The sequence below is a fragment of the Halyomorpha halys genome, unplaced genomic scaffold (assembly GCF_000696795.3).
Source record: "Halyomorpha halys isolate HHAL.00 unplaced genomic scaffold, Hhal_1.1 Scaffold25.1, whole genome shotgun sequence".
Classification (NCBI taxonomy): Eukaryota; Metazoa; Arthropoda; class Insecta; order Hemiptera; family Pentatomidae; genus Halyomorpha; species Halyomorpha halys.
The window spans coordinates 1,269,067-1,291,021 of record NW_027107314.1 but is presented as its reverse complement, the minus strand read 5'-3'; the positions used below and the strand labels follow the sequence as shown (position 1 = coordinate 1,291,021).

Here is a 21,955-nt window from a genome sequence, read left to right as displayed (position 1 = left end):
AGCTTTTTAAAAAGCAAAATTTCTTAAAAATCTACTGAAAGATTAGTAGTTAGTTAATTTATTATGAGAAATCTATATCTCAGGAACTATGTGCCGCACAGATGTCTATTAGCACTCAAATTAAAGCTAGTTTAATGGACTATACAGAATTTTATGACCTTTACTTCCCTAGGAATAGTAGTTTTCATGATATTTGCTAAAATAAATTAATTTATAGTTGTTCGGCCAATAAATTTGATTTATGAAAAACTTCATTTCATAAACCATCTGACGTACAGATGTCTGCCAGCGCTCAAATTAAAGCTAGTTAAATTTACTATAAAGTAGTTAATAATGTTTATCTTTGTAGGACTACTAGTGTTTATGATATTTGACAAAATAAACTCACAAAATGTTAATTTCTAGTTCTTCGTATAAAATGTTGGACTTTTTAAAAAATATATCTCTAGATCCATAAGACGCACATTTGTCTGCCAACACTCAAAATAAGGAAATTTAACTTACTATAAAGTAGTTTATGACACTTATCTTCGTGGGGGTAGTAGTTTTTATGATATTCAAATATGAATATAAATTTGGTAAATAAAAATTTGTCCGAACAACTATAAATAAATTTATATTAGCAAATTTCATGAAAACTATTACTCCTATGAATATAAACATCATAAATTACTTTATAGCTCATTAAACTAGCTTTAATTTTAGTGCTAATAGACATCGGTACGTCAAATGGTTTTTGGGATATAGATTTTTCAAAATAAATTCACTAACTACTGATCTTTCAGTACGCCCCATACATTTTTATGAAATGTTGCTTTTTAAAAAGGTATATCTCGAGAACTATTTAACTTAAATAACTCTTTTAGGGCTCATATTTTAGCAACTTTGCTCATATTTAAATGACGTTCTCTAAGATTTTCTTTTGTTGTTCCTACTTTTTAAGATATAGAGCTCTGAATGAAAAATTAATTTTTTTTATCGCTTTCAAACAGCCGCCATTTTTTATTCCCCCTACCTATACTTGGCAGACTCATTAATTTTGACTAGTAATTATACATAGTTTTCATTAAAGTGATCAAAAATTTGGGTGAGATAACTGCTTTTTCTCCTCTTGGGCTCTTGTACAATAACGGGTACCCTAGAAAGCAGAAACGAAATATTTGAAAGGAATGTCCTCCGTACAATTACAGATGCGACTTGAGATCAGAGTCTTAACACATGGAAGAGAAGAACTAACAGTGAATTGCTTGCAGAGACTGATCAGTCAATATCTAATGGTAGGAAGGTAAGCAGGTTTAGATGGGCGGGACTTGTGGCTCTAAGCAATCCATCAGGACGCCTCAGCACAGCAATGAATGCCATGCTGCAATTGGCAAGAGACCACGTCGTAGTTCAAAAACCAGATGGATAGGCAGTATCAAGAAAGATACGAAATAGCTACATGCAGCTAACTAGGAAGCAGTAGCCCAATAAAGGGAAGCGTGGAGAAGGCTTGTTCGGATGGCCAAACATGTAGAGCCAACCGAAAACAAAAATAAAATAAAAATTATGATTTAATAATTGAGTTTTATTACTAATTCATTTCAGAAATATTTGAAAAAAAAAGAGAAAACATAATTTATTTATATATGAATTTAATTGGTTATATGAGCGAAAACAACTTAAAATTTAAAAGATAAAATATAAACGTAAATTAAACATTGAATTATGCCATATAAAATTTTAATCCATGTCAATTGAAGTTCGTTGCTTTTTAAAATTAATTCTTCATGATGAATATTCACAATTATTTTCAACTTCATAACTTTACTTGATTTAGCTTTAAATATTTAAGTTATTTCACTTACTTGAACATGATCACAAATTAAACATTTTACTTTTATTTCTATTGTCATATTTGACCTTCAGTGATTTTTGTAATTAGTGGAAGACACTTGCATTAATATTTAAATTAAAATAATTTTATCAGGACTGATTAATACAAGCCTTTCCTGTGTGAATTCTCAGAAGCAACTGACTAAATTCACTTTATTAGTGCATGAAAATGGCAAAAAACAAAACAAAAACAAATTAAAGGTTTTTTCTTCTTGATTACCTCTTTGCTGTCTCTTTATATTTTAACATAATTGTTAATTAGTTTTTAATTCTTTGAAACCTTAATCAACTTTATAAACGTAAAATAACACATTTTACAAGTTCTTATTGCTGGTATATATCGTTAATTACAAGTATATGGAAATTGACATTTGTTTTATTTATACTACATTGTACTGTTCTCTGTAAACAAAAAAATCATTCTTATATTCGAATACTTAAATTTATGGCTTATAATTAAAAAAATATTCATTTTATAAACTAATGATAAGATAAATTTTATCAACATAATGCATGTTGTTTATATAGTCTAATAATCCAATAATTCAAAGGAATTACTTATAAATCGTAAATTATTAACTTAGACTTATCTCCAATAAATTATAAATATTTATATATAAATAATACAAATTTTCTTTTGTCCTCAAAATAGTAATAATATTTTCTTCATATATTACTGTCAATAATCTTCTTATATTTTTCATAATCTTCAAATTTTATTATTCAATTTTCTCTGTTAAATATCTCTGCTCTGTTCAAGGTAACAGTAAACATTTTTTTATTTTATTCCCCTAGAGACGTAAAATGTCACAATATCACTACTTTATGTATATATTGAACGATTTCGACATTAATAAAACCTTTTTTATAGCCAACATTTGGTATTACATAACTCTTTATAGTCAATTTTCACAAAAATGTGGAATCGTTACTCTGGTGTGCAATGTCTCTTTTTCTAATCTCTAAAGCCTGTTGAAGAGTTTCGCTACTCCATTAGGAATCCATCTTGAAAATAGACTTACTTGGAATCACCATACTAGACTGAACCGACAAGACACTGCTTGTGATTCCAATTACTAGAACACCTACTTGACAAACGCTTCATTTAAAAATCATTCATTCACAAAAAATCTCTTACACCATGATAATCAGACCTAATCGGACATACGGAGTTGAGCTTTGGGGCTCCACCAAACCACCCAATTCTTCCCGTATCCAATCTTTACAATCAAAAATCCTCCATAAAATCTTTGAATCTCCTTATTACGTCATAAATAAACTCATCCATAAAGATCTCAACAAAATTTGTTGCAAATTAGGCCCGAAATAGATATACCTCCTTTCATTCCAAAATCTTTACTCAGCCAAACCCAATAGTTCTCAATTTCTCATCCTTAACAATCCTTGATAATCCTCCGAGATGGGTTGAAAAGAACATGGCCACGGGATTTTCTAATTTAAAGCAATGATTAATGTTATTCTACTTGTTATGGCTACAAGTAGATGTAACAAATTGAGGATATATAATTATACATGGCTAGGCTTGAGACGGAAAAAGCCTTTGCTTACTTAAAAGATGATAAATTTGGAAAATATCTCCGTCAAAAGCATTATAGCGTACATCGATTGAAAATGTCGAACGTCGATTGTTCTCGACTTCAAATACACGTTTTTGTGGTGATGTTTATTTTCAAATTAAATATGGAATGCCTTCTCATCAAAGTTGAACCAAGTATTGATTGAATTATTAAGAAATAAGATTAAATTTTGAATACCTTTTTTGGATACCACTGAGCTCAAATAAATATTCATTTCTCTGGAGGGTGCTGATGCCCTGATTAGGGAAATAATCACTATATAATATTAACCTATGTAATTAGGGGATGGAGCGATATACCAACAGCTGTCTTTAATCTTCAATACAGTATAAGTTTATAAATAAAACTTTCGATATGTTTTAGAAAAAGAGCTCGCTCGATCGGGTGTTAGAGGAAAACTCTAAATACCTCAATAATAAGTAAGTATAGAGCTAAATATTTACTTTTAGTTAATATTCTTTAAAAAAATATCTAATTTTCAATTTCAGAATGAATAAGAAGGTGCATGATGGTGCCCAGGATTCTACAGTTTCACGTCTGGTAAGGCTTATTGAAAATAACTATTTTGTAGTTATAAAAAAAAAAAAAAAAAAAAATGGGGCTATGTTGTATCTTCTTATCAGATCGAGTTAGTTAACAGTGCCGATTACATCGCTTTTAATATTTATTATAAAAAATACTAAGGTGGGTGGTCCACATATGACCTACCTAAGGTTTGAACAGCTGAAGCTTACTCAATATCCAATCATTTTGCTTACTGTTAGATTAATCTATCTAATTTCAACCTAAAATATGGAAACTAATTAAGAAGGAAGTTTAGGAGGAATTTCTTGCATTCACAAACCATTATCATCAATATGCCATATTAAGAGGGGTCCCAAATATAGCCTACAAACTCAACTTTATTTTGTTACAAAGGAAAAACCAAAATTAAATTTCAACACGATTGAAATAATTAAAAACCGTATTGCAGGAAGTGTCAATATCATACGAATAAATTTAGGAGGTTACTATTCACATTCTGGATACACATACACCCTGTCAACTCGGCTGTCATATCCACCGACGTAACGTAAATTGACAGATGAAGGGCAAATCGATGTTATTAGCCCTTCATACCTACAAAAGTGACACCTTGAGGTCAATGTCATCTTCACACCAGCAAGCCTGTGAATCCTGTGAACTAGTTCCATTTCGCCAGATTTAGGTAGAACTGCCCTCCGACCCAATTTCGGCTTCGATATTGTTGGGAGTGAAGTGTGTCTTCTCCCAGTATGCCCAATGACCCAAAAAAGCTCAACTGCTTTGTTGGATGTCATTCCTTCTTTCATCGCTTTCAATACATTTTTTTAGGTGCCTTTCTGTCTATTTTCCTCTTTACTTAACTGGTTGAGAAGCCATCATCACATATAGCAAGATCAAACAGTTAATAAACAATCAATTACAAACAAAATATCATTGTTATGATGAAAAATATGCTCGAAAACTACAGGAAACAAAGGATGTCCTAATATGGCCTACCTAGGATTCGATTGGCCATATTAGGATAACGCTATGTTTTTACTGAAGTACGCTCATTTCCTTTAAGAAAAAACCGAAATTCGAACAAAAGGCTGAAAGTTTAAGAGATCCTTAACTATCGAAATCATCAACTAGTTCCCAGATAGCTCATATATATCATTCACAAGAAACATGAGAACTTACCTCAAATATTGCAACGACGTGCGCCCTTTGACATCAAAGCTGCACAGCTGAATTGCAGAACCCGTTGCCCCATAAATTGGTCTTATTCTGATGTCTTGTCTACGTTAGAAACAGACGCTAACTCTTGTTTTTTCAGTCATTCTATCTTTGTATTATTTTTCAGCATTAGGCTGTAATAGGACCTAGGCCATATTTCGGCCACCAATCTAGTATTGATCCTAATAATCGTGTCAAACCAGATTAAATAAATATTTCCCTGTTGGGATTTTTTTTTCTTCTGGCAAAATGCACCGCGCCCATAGAAGGCCTATTGTCATCGTTATACGCCGCCCCTCCTCTGCTCAAAACATGTCAATAGCCTTTGCGAATCTGGATATTGTGTAAGGATCCATTGTCTCACTAAGTTCGGGGTCCAAGATATGAACCTTACCTTAGATGATTCCTCATGCAACGATTCCTCGTGTCCTTGCTACTGCATCACATCTATGAATTAATTAATAATGAATTATAATAACCCTGTTGGGTTACAACAATTTCCCGCTTTTTATTCAATGAAGGCTTTTCCCCAATACATATGTCTAAACTATCTTTCTTTTTAACTTTTATCTCCATTTTTTTCAAGTGGCATGGCAAATGAACGTATGAATTTTTTTCATAAATATGTAATGAAAGTAAATTGCGTACCCATAAAAGCTATAAAACAAATCGAGACAGTTAAGTTCAGGCATGCCACTATTTCTTTTAGACCAGTTGTAATTAGGTGGAGATATAACGAGTAGCTAACACATCTGGTTTATCACAAGGAAATCACAGGTTGTGAGTTGACATTGATTTGTAACTTTCTTGAATCAAACAAAGCTCTCAACTGTGAGCTTACACCGCTTGTAAAAATGGATATGTGTCATTACAACCTATATTTGCTAGTTATGAAGTAATTGTCTAAGTTTTCAAGCTCAACAAACTGTGCTCAGTTCCGCTACGCCAGCAGTTCGGACATTTTCCTGATGATACTGGGCACTACCGTAGCCATCATCAACGGCATCATCTTGCCCTTCACATCACTGCTCTTTGGAGACCTCACGTCGGCATTCGTGTCGCAGGAGAAATACGTGAGAGAAGTTTTAGTCGAAAAGCACAGTAAATAAAATATTTATTTCTTGTAAAATTGATACGGAAACGTTTTACAGGCCGGAGATCCCAGGTACAAGAACAACACAGTACTCAATTCCGAAAATATATTCTCAAGGTACCAGTTTGTTCCTGCCTCAGGCAGATCTTTCGTGGACAGCAGGTAATCGATAGAATTATTATAGAGTTAGTCAAAGTATAGGCCGAATGAACTGAAAAGTACTATACCGTCGTTTAAGCTGCCACACCACGTGACTCTGAAAAAAAAAAAACTTTATACTATTATAACAAATAAAATAACAACTTACGCTTCATTCTTGAGACATTTCAAAAGAATTTTCAAACTCATAAATATATATATATTTATGTATGATACAAAAGATTGTTTGATGAGATGCATAATTATATTGAAAGTATTAAAATAATATTGTTGGTATTTTTTTTAATTTAAGAGGTATCATAGCTAAAGCAACGATATACATCTCTTGCGTCAATTATATAATTAAGTATTTTTCGCTAAATACAATTGAATCATCCATTTGTGAAGGGAATGAAATCTCAAAACATAACATTTCAAGATACAATAAAAACTGGATTACATCACACTTTTTGGAGATGGAGCCATTATTTTTTCCTCCTAAATTATTGCACAGTATCCATTTGTTAAACGCATACCTGATTATAAAAAATTTCCACCTATCATCATCTTAGACCGCAAAGTAACTTTTGTTCCAAGTGTTTTTCTCCACAAAAAACAACAATTTCAAAAGACAATCAGTTGAGGTCTATTCGTTTATAGATAAAAACGTATAGACTTAATTAAAAATACAAAATTAATCAGTAAGCTTAATAATCTCTCTGATCACACCATTTTTTTTCTAAAGTTTTTAAAAATTTCTAAATGAAACTTGGTAGGTCTTTTTTGTGGCGAATAAAGTTTCATTTGATGGTTAAGTCGATTTTGTAACCAGTTCTCCAGCACACTTACTTCTAGAATTTCTAATGGAAAGGGTGAAGGATTTTCAAAGGATTCATTAAAAAATAAAAATTTAAATCGATAATATGCTGCTGATTTTTCCGATCCAACGCGTCGTGAAAACATTACCGAAAGAAATTTCTAACGATTTTTGACCGTGCGGTAGATCGAACATACGCACAGAACAAATGCGATGGAAATTCAATTTACCGTTAAAAGCCACCATCAATGCCTATGACAATATGAAGGTGAACTGCGGTGGAAAATGTACTAGTTCACAAATCCCGTTGCCGATGTAATAATTTCATTTTCGTTACCAAACGATGAGCCTTGGATCAAATCATGGGACTGTCTTATATATATGGTTTAGTTCCCTTCACCATTGGATGATTCTTATATCCATTATTGGTTTAGAAATATATACATGAATTCTATTTCTGATTTATGTTATCTGCATGGTTTGAGTCCTCAGTTCGGTTTTTAGGCTATTGGCCAAATGCTCTACAATCTCTATTTCCTTGAGTTTCTGGATAGCAAACTTCTTGATAACCTCTTCCCGCAAGCTACTTATGAAATAGATTGTTCCCCGGATCCAGGCAATCGAGAGATGATCTTAATCAACTTTCGCTCTTGTGTAGATCCGCACATATATTAAGTTGGCTACACGTCTTTGCTTTGTTTCACACCATGAACGCATGAACGCCAAGTGGATAGTTGTAGCACAGAGTACTACAGACATTTATCGATATCAAATGAGAAACAAGAGAATTACTATAAGGATAATGTTAATTACAAGGTCTGCAGTTTTCTTCAGGTTCCGTATATAACTCCTCCTTTTTCCACCTAGCGAAAAGGCAGCCAGATAATCAGTAGTCATTAGGGAGTCTGATGTAATATTTTAACCGTAATTATTGATTAGTAGTAGTTCAGTTCAGTTCATTATAAACACTTTATTAAATAGACTTATTATTTTTTTTAAATCAAGTGAGTTCAGGAGATTTAATTGACGACCAACCCTCGTACCACAGAGAAGATGGCCATTCCAGTTCCGTTATCATTCGTTATTTCATGAATGCTGTGCTTTCAACTGGTGAAAGTGAAAGAGGCATTTTGTTCCCATCTGTACATTTAAGTCTCCTAATCTGTACATTTATTCGGGGGGAGGGGGAGGGAAGAACTTATCGTTGTATTGTACAAGAGCAACATAAAATGATTTCTTCTTATTTTCACCAGAAACCTCGTTGTGGCTACTGATAAGACTTTAGTTGAATAATCTATCTTTCATGGGGAGGTAGCATATTTTTGGATCAATTGACTTTAATTCTATTAATAACTGTGCCACCCTCTCTATCCTCCGCCATGCTTATTCCCAATTTTGAAACCAGATTTTTAATAATCTACAAGTAATTCAGTTTCCAATATAGAAGTTATTGTTTACTTTCATCTTTATTGCAAATTTTGTCATTAAGTATATTTGTTTTGTTTTTTCTGTTGTGCTGGTTATTTTCTTCAGGACTTAAATCAATATTTTTCTCGTTTCTGGATTGTTTAATTTATTTTCATTTTCGTCCAAACTTTTCTGAGACCTTTTTAGAGTAACTACTTTAGAAATACTTCGGAGCATGTGTTAATAAAAAAACAGAAAGAAAACAATATATCTCTTGGCTAACATTACAGATAAGATAATCCAAGGAAGAACATTAAGAACATCATTTTGTTTCTCAAATTTTTGTATCTTATTTATTTCAGAGACAAAATTTAGGAGTCAATAAATATTGTATCATGTCTTTTAAATTTTAATATCATTACTGTATAGGATACTGACAAAGGATGTATTTTTAAAATTATGCAACAGTGTTCCAGACGATTTCATCAATGAAAGTGTGTTTTTGGACCTGACACATCGTTTTGGATTCTTGTATGCAATCATTGGATCCGTCGTATGCATTCTAAGCTTTGTTCAGGTAAGAACAGGAAGTCCTCGTATCTATTCACCTTCCATTAAAGATAGTGTCAATTTTTGTTCTATCTTTTCGGTCGTCTTATTTTCCTATGTACATTATATATTGTAATCAAATCTACTTGATATGAATAAATTATTCGTATTCCTTACTCCGAATACTTGAATTGTTTTTTTTATTATGATTATTAGAATTTAATAAAAAATAAGTGACTATAACTTCAACATTTTCTTCTCAATATTTTTGGTCATTCGCTATTCTTGAGAAAACCATTGAGCCTTAACTTTCCTTCTGTAGCTTGCTGAAATTAAATCTATTAAAATTTATTTAAGATTTAAATAATGTTGTTCTCATGGAAGAAATATTTCACGAAATAAGAGCCAAACATGATAATTTATGTAATTTGGAGACATTTACTTTGGAAAGTAATAGTCGTACAGATCTCATTTTGGTTTCATATTGTAGCACATTTTATCTATTTCCTATCGAAAATCCTAAATATCGGTCTAGTTGCTACAAAAGTTAACTTTATAAATAACAAATGAAGGTTTTGGTTATTATTTAAAATATAGAATCAACATTTAATTGTTTAAATATGAATACAAGAAAAACATTTTTTTTTTTACCTGTGCTGTTCATGGGTTTAGGAAGATAATTGTTGAAAGTTCTGCTAACTCTGATCTACCTAATTTTTTTCTAAGCTCTTTCCCTAAATCATATCCTTGGTTTGATTTTTTTTTAAAAAAAGAGTGAATCCAACAAGAATTTTCAGAAATATACGTCTTTATTTGGTCTGGAAAATATTTTGTCGATGAAAATCCTATATGTTTTTATTTTTGATAATCTGGTAGTATTTTGATTTTATTTTACGCAGGTTAACTAATTAGTATCACTAAAAAAAAATCAAAAATACCCAATTTTTTTTTTTCATACCCCCCTGTAATGATTTTAGTGGGTATTTGGTACGTACATATAGGAGGTATGCTATATGTATAGCTGGGTGTTAAGGATAACTTGGATTGCCTTTTGGCATTATAAGGTTAGGTGAGGGGTCCAATGAAGGTTATAACTTGGTTGGCTTACACTAGTGGATTATTGGAACTGGGATATACTTATATATAATATGGGGATATAAATACCCAATTTATTAATTCACTCTTTCTATATTAGTCCGATGATTTGTTCACTCTGTGAGAGTGTTGTTCATGTTCACACTCTAACTCTTTTAAATTGTTCTAATAAAGTATTTTTCTGCCGGATTAGATAATATGCTGGGAAATCGCATGCTGCAACCAGATCTGCAGGATTAGGCAAATATACTTCGCCCAGACCCTCCGCCAGGAGATGGCGTGGTACGAAGAGAGAGGGAATGAAAATCTAACCAACAAAATAACAGAGTAAGGAATGTGATACTTTTTAATAAAAAAATCAATTTTCGTGTTCAACGACTACTCTATCCGAGATTCCTGATACAGATAGTTAAAGTTCATGTCCACCTGTCTGTCCTTGGTTCATTGGTCCCCAAAGTGGGTTTTGCGGGTCAGTGCACAGTGAGTCAACACCTTTCCTTCCTCTATAAATAAGCTAATTACTATAAAGAAACTATGGGTAAGTGGCTCCAATTGCATCAAGTAACTAGGGTTAAGATTACAGCGTAAATGATAAGAGAAGTTAAAGTATTAGGCATTTCTAGAATAAACTAATAACTTCCGTTGGTCTAAAACAATCGGTACAAGAGCCCGGTGAAAAAAGTCAGTTATTTCACCCCCAATGTTTGATTACTTTAATAAAAACTACGTCTGATTACAAGTCAAATTTGATGAGTCTGCCAAGTATAATTAGAGGGAATACAAAATCATGGTTATTTAAAAATGTTATCTTTAAAACTACCTGAAACACTGGAATACCTGATAGAACATCAGTTAAAGTAGCATACATTTGCTAAAATATGAGCTCTAATAGAGCTGTTTGCGTTCAGTAGTTCCTGAGATACAGATGTTTAAGAAGCAACATTTCATGAAATATATACAGGAAAATCAGTAGCTGGTGAATTTATTGTGGAAAATCTTTATCTGTGGAACCATGAGACGTAGAGATGTTTATTAGCACTCAAATTATACCTCGTTTAATGTAATGTAGAAGTAGTTTATCTTCGTAGGAGTAGTAATTTTCATGAATGTTGCTAAAATAAATTAGATGATAATTTCTAGTTGTTCGGACTAGTATTGTTGAGAAATCATTTTATTTTAGCAAATATTATAAAAAATACTACACCTACTAAGAAGTGCTAATAGACATCTCACAATAAATTTACTAACTACTGATTTTTCAGTACAATTTTTTATGAAATGTTACTTTTAAAAAACTATATCTCGGGAACTATCGAACGTTGAAGGTTCAGGTTTTAGTACATTTACTCTAATTTAAATGATGTTTTCTGGTCTTCTGTTTTTGTAGGTAGTTTTAACGATAAGGAGCATCAAATGAAAATATATATACATGTTTTTACGTTTTGAAGTAGCCACCATTTTTAACTTCACTTAAACATATTTGTGGCAGTTAATCTATTTTGACTAGTAATTATGCATAGTTTTCATTAAAGAATTCAAAAATTGGTGTGAAATAGTTGACATTTTTTTCTCCTCTTGGGCTCTTGAACTAAATCGTACCAAAGATGCGGTTCGTGAGAGCCGGGCTTGGGATGCTGGGGGGCGATGATGATAATGCGGCCGGCATGCCATGACATATTTTTGTGGAGATTTATTGTTAGAACTACTTTATTAATTATCTTTCCTGATTTTTGATTTGGCCGCACTTGGATTAATTTCTGGCTCGGTCGTCCACATATTGCTTTGAGATGGAAACCACTGCCTCAGGATGGAAGTCTCTTGTAAAACGAGAGAATCTGTTTAATTTTTTTTCAGTTAATCAGATTTTTCGTGTTCTATCGCTGGGTCAGACTCGAACCTAATGTTTGTTTTTGTTTGATTGTAAAGGCTAAAAACTGATGATTCTTATTATTGGTCTTTGTAGGATTATTATTATTATTATTATTATTATCTTCATTCTAATTGAAACAAGTTTATAATAAATAAGCAATCATTGATTTAAAAAGAACTCCTAAGAATACCAAAAACATTTTATTAATTAAATTTTATGAAATTAAATTGTAAAAAAAAAAATCTGGTGCATCACATAACTTTCATTTACCATCCAATTTTGACTTAATTCTCGCTCGTTTCAGAACAATTATTTTTAAATTATTCACTGTAACAAGACTTACCCTTAATAATTTTACAAATAAGCCTTTGAAGTAAATACTTTTAATATTACTTCTTGTTTAAAAATTTTTATGTTTCCTTTATAAAAGTATAACAGAAATATAAAAATATGTCAGGTGTTTAAAATTGACGTTGCACTCCCATAATTTATTCAATATTAAATTGTTTTTAAAATGTTTTTTCTTTTACCTCCTTAAGTTAATATCAATCCTTTTATAGTTTATATTAATCAATTTGTTTAGTATTAATCAAAATGTGAGATGATTAATTATTTCAAATAAACAAAATTAAAGGCAGTTTAGTAGTAGAGTTTTAAAAAAATCGGCATTTAAGCCCTGTTAAACTATTTCAATGAGGTTAAGGCCTTTCTGATATTAAATACCATTCGATTGTACATTGGCACACCGAATTTAATCAAAATCGTTAGCCTTTTTCAGAAAGTCGATAAGATGTGAAAAATCGAATTTATAAAATAGCACTTCCCACTGGTCGATATTATCGAACAAGTTGTTACATCCCTGGCATATACCCCCCTTAAATATGTAATTTTAGTTCTGTACAACTTTTCGTTTTTTGAGCTAAACTTACCACACACACATGGACACACTCGCTATTTTATTATTATTAGACTTGCTTATTTGAACTGGGGGACCTCAAAACGTATTCAAATTTTCACGATTTCAATACTTTTCCTCAAAAGCGTATTCCCCAGGAAGAACATAAGGGAAGGGGACAAGACATGGTCGTTCAGGTTGTGACATTTCAGCTCGAAAAAGGTGAATGAAACAAACGTTTTAAGAAAATTATATATATTTATAGCAGAGCTTCATTAGTTATTAAAATTATTCCCTTGAAAATAAAATTTAATTTTTATTAAATTAATAATTTTTTTTCACTTCTAGGGGGGCGCAGCTGCCTTCCTCTGCCCCCTCCTCGCTGGATACCCCTGTGCATTCCCTAGCTATATATTTCATATATCGGTAGTGAATGTACAAAAAGAATAAATGTAGACGTTCCTTCGGCCACAAACGAGAGGTTAAACTTGTAAATAATAAATCCATTGCATGAAAATCAATATTAGAGTACATAGCCAAATGTTTTTTTATAAATGCAATGCTACTACTACAGTGAGTACACTCTACATCTGTGAAATTGGTCCCCCACCCTCTACGTTTTTGAAAATTTGTTGAGGTCTGGTAGCCCTCCTAAGACTTCTAGAGTATTCAAATATTTACAGAATCTGTTGCTTAAGAGATGAAGAATACCATCCATAGGTACGGCTAACTTAACGTTTTGCGCAACTTTGACACCCTATGACTCCTTTGCTATCAACTTTAGCACTTTGATTATTAGGGATAACTGTTAGAGTTCTAAGGGGAGCCAACAGAACCTCCAAAAAATAACATTTTTTCCCCACAAAATCAATCCTTTTCTCTATAAAGTGGTTAGTTATAAAATCTTTATTGATCTTTTAATGTCCTGAAAAAAATTATTGTAATCTATTATTCAAAATATGTAAGAGAATAAGTTACGCTACAGTGACATAGAAAGGATGAGGGATGGATTTGGCAGTAAGGTCCCAATCTTGGTCCAAGCAGTGTCCTTATTGCTGTCTGGTTTGGCAGTGGGCTTCTTCACCAACTGGAGGCTGACCGTAGTACTTGTCATCAGTGGTCCAATACTAGTCACCATTTCAGCCTACACAGCCAAGGTTAGAAAAACAGCAAATACCATAACGAATATTAAACTGAATTCGTTTAAACAAGTACTTGTTAAAACTACTGTATAACAGCAAGTAATTAGCTTCCAAACAAAAAACTAATTCATTAGTTTAAAGATTATCCATTGTTGAGTGCATTGACTAATTTTAACATTGGAAAATAGGCAGGATCTGAAATTGCTGCTAGAGAGCAGTTACGTTATGGTATTGCTGGAGGGATAGCTTCAGAGGCATTGGCATCTATAAAAACTGTAATTGCATTTGGTGGTGAAAAATTGGAGTTAGAAAGGTAAGTTATTTGTGGATTATTTAATATTAATGAAAATAGATTTACAACTGCTGGTTTGATTTTATTTGAATAATATGGAAGTAAATTTATAAAAGTTTGTTATACCCGTTACTTTGTCTATAAAAGTATTGATCCTACAATACACTGGCTCAGGTTCAGGGAGGCAGTGATGAAAGGGAAAAGTCTGGCAATGAAGAAATACTACCCGCTGTCCATTGGCCTAGCGGTCTCTATGGGCCTTGTCTACTTTCTTTATGGTTTTGGCCTCTGGTATGGCTCAAAGCTCTTTCTCAACCATCTATTAATACCTGGTCAGTTGTTCACGGTAAGTAGTATTAAATAACTTCTCCATATTTGTATTATCTTATTACTAATCTTTGGATGAAAATTTTTCTGTTTTCTTGTGAATAAATCTAACAACATTGCATTAAATTAAAAACTGGTTTAAAAAAACTTGTTCCTGATACTTGATGAAGTAGGTTCAATTCATAAATGAAACTTTTTATTTGTTTTATAACATATTGAGCTGAAGACATGCCCATTGATGAACTAGAGAGTGATCTGATTTAAGCAAGTAAACTTTGAAAATGGAAGAGGGCTGTAATCGTATATTTGAGTTTGTAATATATTTTACAGCCTATCAGAAGCATAGAGCAATTCAACTAACATAGACACATATTAGAGAACATCAATATGTATTATTTAATGTTTATAGATCATATTTAAAAAAATAATATACTGTAACTGAGGCTAACTAGTATCACTCTAGTGATATGTTTTAAATAAAACCAAATTGTAATCTATTTAATGATGATTATGTTCTTTTATATTTGCTTTTTAACAGGTATTGATGAGCGTTATTACTGGTGCTATCGGGATCGGAAACTCACTACCCAACATCATTGAGATTAGCTCAGCTATTGGATCTGCAATCATTGTACTAGATATTATTGACAATATTCCGAAGATAGATCCATATTCTAAGGAAGGGCTCTCTGTTGAAAATATAAAAGGTTTTATTGAATTCAGAAATGTCTCTTTCTCATATCCTACAAGGCCTCAAGTTATGGTATGTTTTTTTATCATGACTTTTTCATATTGTCACAGTCTGCTTAACTTTTTTTATTGTAAGATTTGTTATCTTCTTTATGAAAGTAGTGCAATAAAGTACATTTATGTGCTTAAAAGCTTACATTAAAAACTAAATCCAATCAATTTGTTTAAGTTTAGTTCTTTCATTAGTGAAGTTGAGGAAAATAAAAAATTGATTTCTGACTTTAGTTTCTTAATGTGTCCTCTAGATATTGTCTGGTCTAAACTTAACGATTCCTGCTGGCAAAACAGTTGCAATAGTTGGATCAAGTGGTTGCGGGAAGAGCACTTTAGTCAACCTCATTTTGAGGTTCTTTGATCCCATTTCTGGCAAGGTAATTGGAAATAAATTTTTTGAAAATTCATTTAGTATATATAAACTGATTTATGAATTTGAAGATGGTCCAGATTTTAGTGAAGAAAATCAAAAATATTTTCAACTATGTATTAATGTCCAATGTTTCAACCACTATAGATCATTCAATTCACTATAGATCTTCTTCTGGCCTGTTGTGATTGCTGGAAGTGCACACTAATTAGCAAAAAAAAATTAATTATTAATAATATTCAATTTTTTTTTTTTATTGGTGTACACTTTCATCAATCAAAACAGCTCTGAAAAAGACCAGCAATGTCAGTTGAAACGTTGGCTATTAATGTTTGAAACTATTTTTGTTTTTCTTGACCTCAACTAGTTTACTTCTAATTCACCTAAAGTCAATCATCTATATTTATAATGGTGTATAGTTTTGTGAATAGTTAGCAAAAGTTTTGTTGAAAAAGAAATAAAAAGACTCTAGCCCAGAGTTAAATTTATAAATAGTTACAAATCATTAATTTTTAAAGGTTTTAATTGATGGTTATGACCTACTGGAACTGAATGTACAGAAGTTGAGGCATGCAATAGGAGTTGTCTCACAAGAGCCTGTTCTGTTTGATGTGTCCATCAGGGAAAATATACGCTATGGCAAACCAGATGCGACTGATGAAGACATTGAAGAAGCAGCCAAACTAGCATTTGTTGATACATTTATTGAGGCTTTACCTCAGGTATGTATCCTAAACCACTGATTCAGATCAATTAAAACAAATACTTATTTGAGAAAAAAACAATGATGCTTTTTAAATTTAAATACAAATTTACTTGGTGATCAATGGTGTTAGTAAAAGTGAAAAACAGCAGAACATAATTTATATCATAATTATAAAAATATAATTGAAATTTACCAACTGTATGTATGCATGAGTGTTATGATGGGAAAATATTTGGATTTATTTTAGATATTTATAGTTTGATTTTAGTTTAGGTAAGAGGAGTGAATAAACAATATAATTATTAGAAAAAATTATGAAATTGTATCGTTTTTTAATTTTTATAAAAGTTAGCTTGGTCATTTAAGTTAGTAACTTGATTGAGAAAGGTAATTCCTTGCTTTCTAGTCCTGATCCATTCAATATTTTGGTTCAGATCATGTTCTGCCATCAAGCCATTTTTATCAGATTGTGGGATTGGTTATACTGTTCTCTACAATTATTAAACAGATAAATTGTAGGGCTGTCAGCATATATACAATGTATTTCTACTATGGAATAAAATACAATCTCGATGCCAGGTTAAAATGCTTTGCCTAACCTAGAGCCAAAATTATTTTACAATCACACTATGCAATACTCTTATTATATATTCTCTATACAGATAAATGAAAGTAAAAAGAGCAATATTCACATTTATAATTTCATTTTTATTACAACTTATTTTGTCTTCTTACAACTTCTTAGTCTTACAACTTCATCAGATATTCCCTATACAGATAAGTGAAAGAGAAAAGAGCAATATTCTCATTTATAATTTCATTTTTATTACAACTAAGTCGGTCATTTACATATGAGTTTAATAAATTCAAAATAAATTATTTTTCTTAAAATTGAATAGACTACTTTGCATGCAACTTCCAATCTATGTGACAGTGAATACTGCATGATAGTTGCACAATGACAGTAAGCTTTGTCATGATGACAATTACCAAATATTTTTAAACATGGCTGTGAAATTTGTACCATGACTGTAAATTGTCAGCATTTAGCTTTTTAACTGGATAGTAACTTCATTGCTGCTATATGTACTGTCAACTATCATGCCAGACCTAGTAAGACAATACTGCCATGACTTTCTTTCATTTTATATCATGGCAGTGGCTACAGCAGTTGCTGTAATAGTTGTAAGCTATACCAGTGTTATGTAGTTTACCAACAGTACTTCCTAATTAATGAACATAAATGACTATGGGAACAATTTATATTTTTTAGGGAAATAGTTTAATATCATTTTAATTAAACTAAGCAAGATCATTATGATTTTGTGAATAACTTACTGTTTTTTTCAATCAGTAAATGTATATATTTCAATGAAAAAGGGTAACGTCAAAATTTGATTATCTATTTATATGTACTAAACTTAACTGATAGAAGTATGTTACTTGAAACACTATTACTTCTTTTTGCAAAGGGTTACAGTAGCAGAGGTTGGAGAGCGAGGAGTCCAATTATCTGGTGGCCAGAAACAAAGAATTGCAATAGCTAGAGCTCTTTTGAAGAAACCCAAGATCCTTCTCTTAGATGAGGCTACTTCAGCTCTTGATTCTCACAGTGAAACAATCGTTCAAATTGCTTTAGACAAAGCATCTAAGGATAAAACCACAATTATAATTGCGCACAGGTTATCAGCAATACATAATGCAGACATTATTTTCACATTGAAAGTAAGTGAATTTTTTAAGTGTTGCAACAAATACATTATTTGTAGTTATTGCTGTAATTCCTTACCAAGAGGTTTTTCTAAAATGTTGACTATCTCAGAACTACATTTTCTGATTTAATCCACTTGTTTACTCAATAACTCATACAGTGTATCATATACCTCTTAGAAAAAAAAAGAAGTGATTGTACATACCTTTTTTTTCTCTTCTAAGCCTAAACTTACTATGGTCCTCAACGTAAAATGAATAATTATTATTTCTGAAATAATTATTTTGTAAAATATTATATTATTTTTAAACTTTGTACTTTACTCAAGGGCTCCAAGGCCGTTTTTGATGCTTGGTATGTTATTCTAATGGCACACTCATCACAGAATAAATAAAGAATCTTAAAAAAACAAATTGTATTGTTTCCACACAACAGTCTTTTGCACGCAATTTTTGCTCTATAACAATCTTCTTCTGTTTCTTATTCTAGGTTCTTAAGTTTTAATTTTAGAAAAAAATTGATTAATATTTTCAATTTGTAAACGATAGGACGGACAAATTGTTGAATGTGGAAATCATTTGAAACTGATGGAAAAGAAAGGAGTGTATTATAATTTGGTACTCTCACAAAGCAACAAATCTTTAGATATTGAAGAACCATGTATGTAAGTATTTTTATTGTTATATTATACAATTTATTGAAATTAATTAAGGTAAGTCAGGGAGAGTCTGTATCGACTTAGTACATAAATAGAGGTTTTTCTCAAATTTGTTTTATTAGTAGATTTACCATCTTAAGTAGTTCAGAGTTAATAGGATTGATTTACTTAAAATTATTACTGATAGGGTAGTTTTCCTGACAAAATATATTTGAGAAAAATTCCCCTACTTGCCCCAGGATATGCACTTACTCGACTACCTCACTTATCTTACTATTGTTTTATAATGTAATGTTTTTTTTTTTTTATTAGCTTAATTAATATGTTTTGTATTTTTATTTTTAAGGACAGAAACATCTAAATCATTTGCTCAAAATGGAGTGTAAGTATATTCCATTTATATATTTTTTTAAATAATTGAATTGCAACATGATTTTCTATCTATTCATTAATTTATCATAGTGTGATTTGTTTCAATCTCACTCATTATATTCATTATAGTGTATTATTTACTGTGAATTCATGAAACTAAAAAATTTCCTGATGGTTTTCTTACAGTAAGCATGCTAATATATGGAACTGGCTTAATCAAAACAGACTTTCTTCAAAAATATCGATTAACCAGTGTTCTGTAAGTTTATCTTTCAACTGACTTCTTTATTATTCTTTAATACTCTTTTTAAAATACAATAAAAATTAATTTGAAAAAAATAGTGAGAATCAATGCCCATAAACATCGAATAAGACAATTTTAATCTTTAAAATAATGATTCTAATAAATGAAGGCAGCCTGAATTGTCATTAATTTTCAATAAAAACGGGATTTCTGAAAACAATTTTAGAATAAAAATTAACCATTTTATTTTCTGGTTTTGATGCAGAAAGATGTGAAGTACTTAACATTACTACAGATAACAAATTCACCATGGTTAATAACAGTTACGGTGATAACTTGCCTTATTGCTGGTTGCCAGATGCCTGCTTTTGCCATTCTATATGGAGGTGTTTTAAGAGTTAGTATTTTATCAATAGAAACATAATTTAACAAACCTAAACTGTTATCAAAAGAGGATAATGTCTTTTTAGTATTTATTAATATATGATATTGATATGAACTATATGTATATTTCTTTTATTAAAGAATGGATATTAGTAAAGCAATTTTTGCTTATTTAATTTCACAACTTACTTCTTATTTGTTTTTTTCTACAACCATTGTTTTCTTATTAATGTTAATATAAATATAGGAATTTAAACTACTTTTACTATCTGAAACTTTCATTAAGGTCTGTGTTGTAATTACTTTCAGTTATTCGTGTTACCTTTAGAAGAATTTAAATCTCAGGTTAAATTATGGAGTGGAATGTTTGGAATATTGGCATTGGTGACTGTAATAACTATAAGCACTGCTGTAAGATTCTTTCCATTGTTATAAAAAGGTTTTTGTTTATTTTTTTTATCCATTACATATACCACAATTAATATTTCAGGCTCTTGCTTCTTCTTCAGTGACAGAAAATATGATAAAGGAGCTGAGGATACGAACCTTTAAAAACATCCTTTCACAGCAATTATCTTTCTTCGATCATAAGAATCATTCACCAAACAAACTTACCAACATATTGGCAAAGGAACCCCCACTTGTGAAAAATGTATTTTAATTTTTAACGTAATAATCATCTATTAAATCTTTTTAATTTAATTGGAAAGAAAAAAAAGAAAGGGGAAAAACTTTATTAAAATACAAAGTTCTGCTGCCCAACTTCATTGGGTTGCTTGTCACACAGCATACTTATTTTAGTCTAAGCAGACGATATTTTTAATCTAACGATAAATAGGCCTATACAGGTATACTATAATAATTACAAACATTAGTAGTATACAACATTAGAACAAGACTTTTTTTTTCTTTCTTCTTTTTTTTTTTTGTGTGTTAAAAGTTGTAAAATCATAGAACAAAACAGAAACAAAAGGGAAATTATAAAAAGAAAAAAAAAGTTGATGCTTTACTAGAAAAGTGAGCTGTCTATTCCAAGAATCAAACTTAAAGGCAACAAGTTTTTACATTTAAAGAAATATAAATAGAAAAAAAAATCTGAGGTCTTATAACCCAAAGCAGCTAGTTCTGCATAACATTTTCAACAATAAATACAATAATTTACATGTAAAATTTTAATTCAAAATTTATATCCAAAGAAAAATAATGGAACACATTGTATAATTACGTAGATCCTTGATAGTAAACTAGACAGCCATAAAATGTTTGTTTTCATGTTTCATGTATTACTGAACTTTGTATTATTTTATTATTTTTATTAGTATACTGCTAACTTTTTTTTATTGTAGCCCATCATACCAGGAGATAGAGTAGGTTTTTACACACAGTTTGTAGATATATTAATATTTGAGTTATGTATATTTACATTTTAAAGATTGCAGGTTTAAGGGCAGGAAGTATCATTATAACTACAGTAACTACTGTCTTATCACTAGCGATCGCTTTCTATTCCGGATGGATGATCACCCTAATTGCATTGTTTTTTGTGCCCTTCATTATCTTTGGAAACTGGATTCAGATGAGAATGAACTTTCGATCCTATGTCCAGGAATGTGAAACTAGTGAGAAAGTAGCGAAAGTAACTTAAACATATTATTTCTTTTTACACAATAGTCAGTTCTGATTGAAGAAATACTAACTAGTTATAACTGTATTAATATATTATTATTTAAATTGATATTTTTAAGATACTGCTGATTAATGAGAGAAATTAAAATTACTGTTAACAGAAGGTTACTTCAGTTTATTACGAGATGAAATAATATATTAGTATGGGATATTTCAGATTGCAGCTGAGAACCACCAAAACATAAAAACAGTTCAGTTTTTGTGTTTGCAAGAATATATTCATGATATCTTTACAAAAGAGC

At 30.9% G+C, this 21,955-nt stretch overlaps 1 protein-coding gene across 1 annotated transcript in view; it reads left to right on the top strand.

Annotated features, from left to right (window-relative positions):
- The window catches only part of LOC106682805 (ATP-dependent translocase ABCB1), a 36,648-nt gene that overhangs the window by 4,702 nt on the left and 9,991 nt on the right, over nucleotides 1-21,955 (top strand). The window contains exons 2-23 of the mRNA XM_067045624.1: nucleotides 3,837-3,892; nucleotides 3,962-4,013; nucleotides 6,149-6,286; nucleotides 6,365-6,468; nucleotides 9,137-9,245; nucleotides 10,506-10,639; nucleotides 14,063-14,234; nucleotides 14,408-14,532; nucleotides 14,686-14,857; nucleotides 15,377-15,601; nucleotides 15,834-15,959; nucleotides 16,471-16,674; nucleotides 16,927-16,931; nucleotides 18,131-18,383; nucleotides 18,918-19,033; nucleotides 19,374-19,409; nucleotides 19,586-19,658; nucleotides 19,909-20,040; nucleotides 20,337-20,438; nucleotides 20,518-20,679; nucleotides 21,460-21,663; nucleotides 21,856-21,953. Coding sequence (XP_066901725.1) covers nucleotides 3,837-3,892; nucleotides 3,962-4,013; nucleotides 6,149-6,286; nucleotides 6,365-6,468; nucleotides 9,137-9,245; nucleotides 10,506-10,639; nucleotides 14,063-14,234; nucleotides 14,408-14,532; nucleotides 14,686-14,857; nucleotides 15,377-15,601; nucleotides 15,834-15,959; nucleotides 16,471-16,674; nucleotides 16,927-16,931; nucleotides 18,131-18,383; nucleotides 18,918-19,033; nucleotides 19,374-19,409; nucleotides 19,586-19,658; nucleotides 19,909-20,040; nucleotides 20,337-20,438; nucleotides 20,518-20,679; nucleotides 21,460-21,663; nucleotides 21,856-21,953 — 2,798 coding nt within the window. The remainder of the gene's footprint in view (nucleotides 1-3,836; nucleotides 3,893-3,961; nucleotides 4,014-6,148; nucleotides 6,287-6,364; nucleotides 6,469-9,136; nucleotides 9,246-10,505; nucleotides 10,640-14,062; nucleotides 14,235-14,407; nucleotides 14,533-14,685; nucleotides 14,858-15,376; nucleotides 15,602-15,833; nucleotides 15,960-16,470; nucleotides 16,675-16,926; nucleotides 16,932-18,130; nucleotides 18,384-18,917; nucleotides 19,034-19,373; nucleotides 19,410-19,585; nucleotides 19,659-19,908; nucleotides 20,041-20,336; nucleotides 20,439-20,517; nucleotides 20,680-21,459; nucleotides 21,664-21,855; nucleotides 21,954-21,955) is intronic.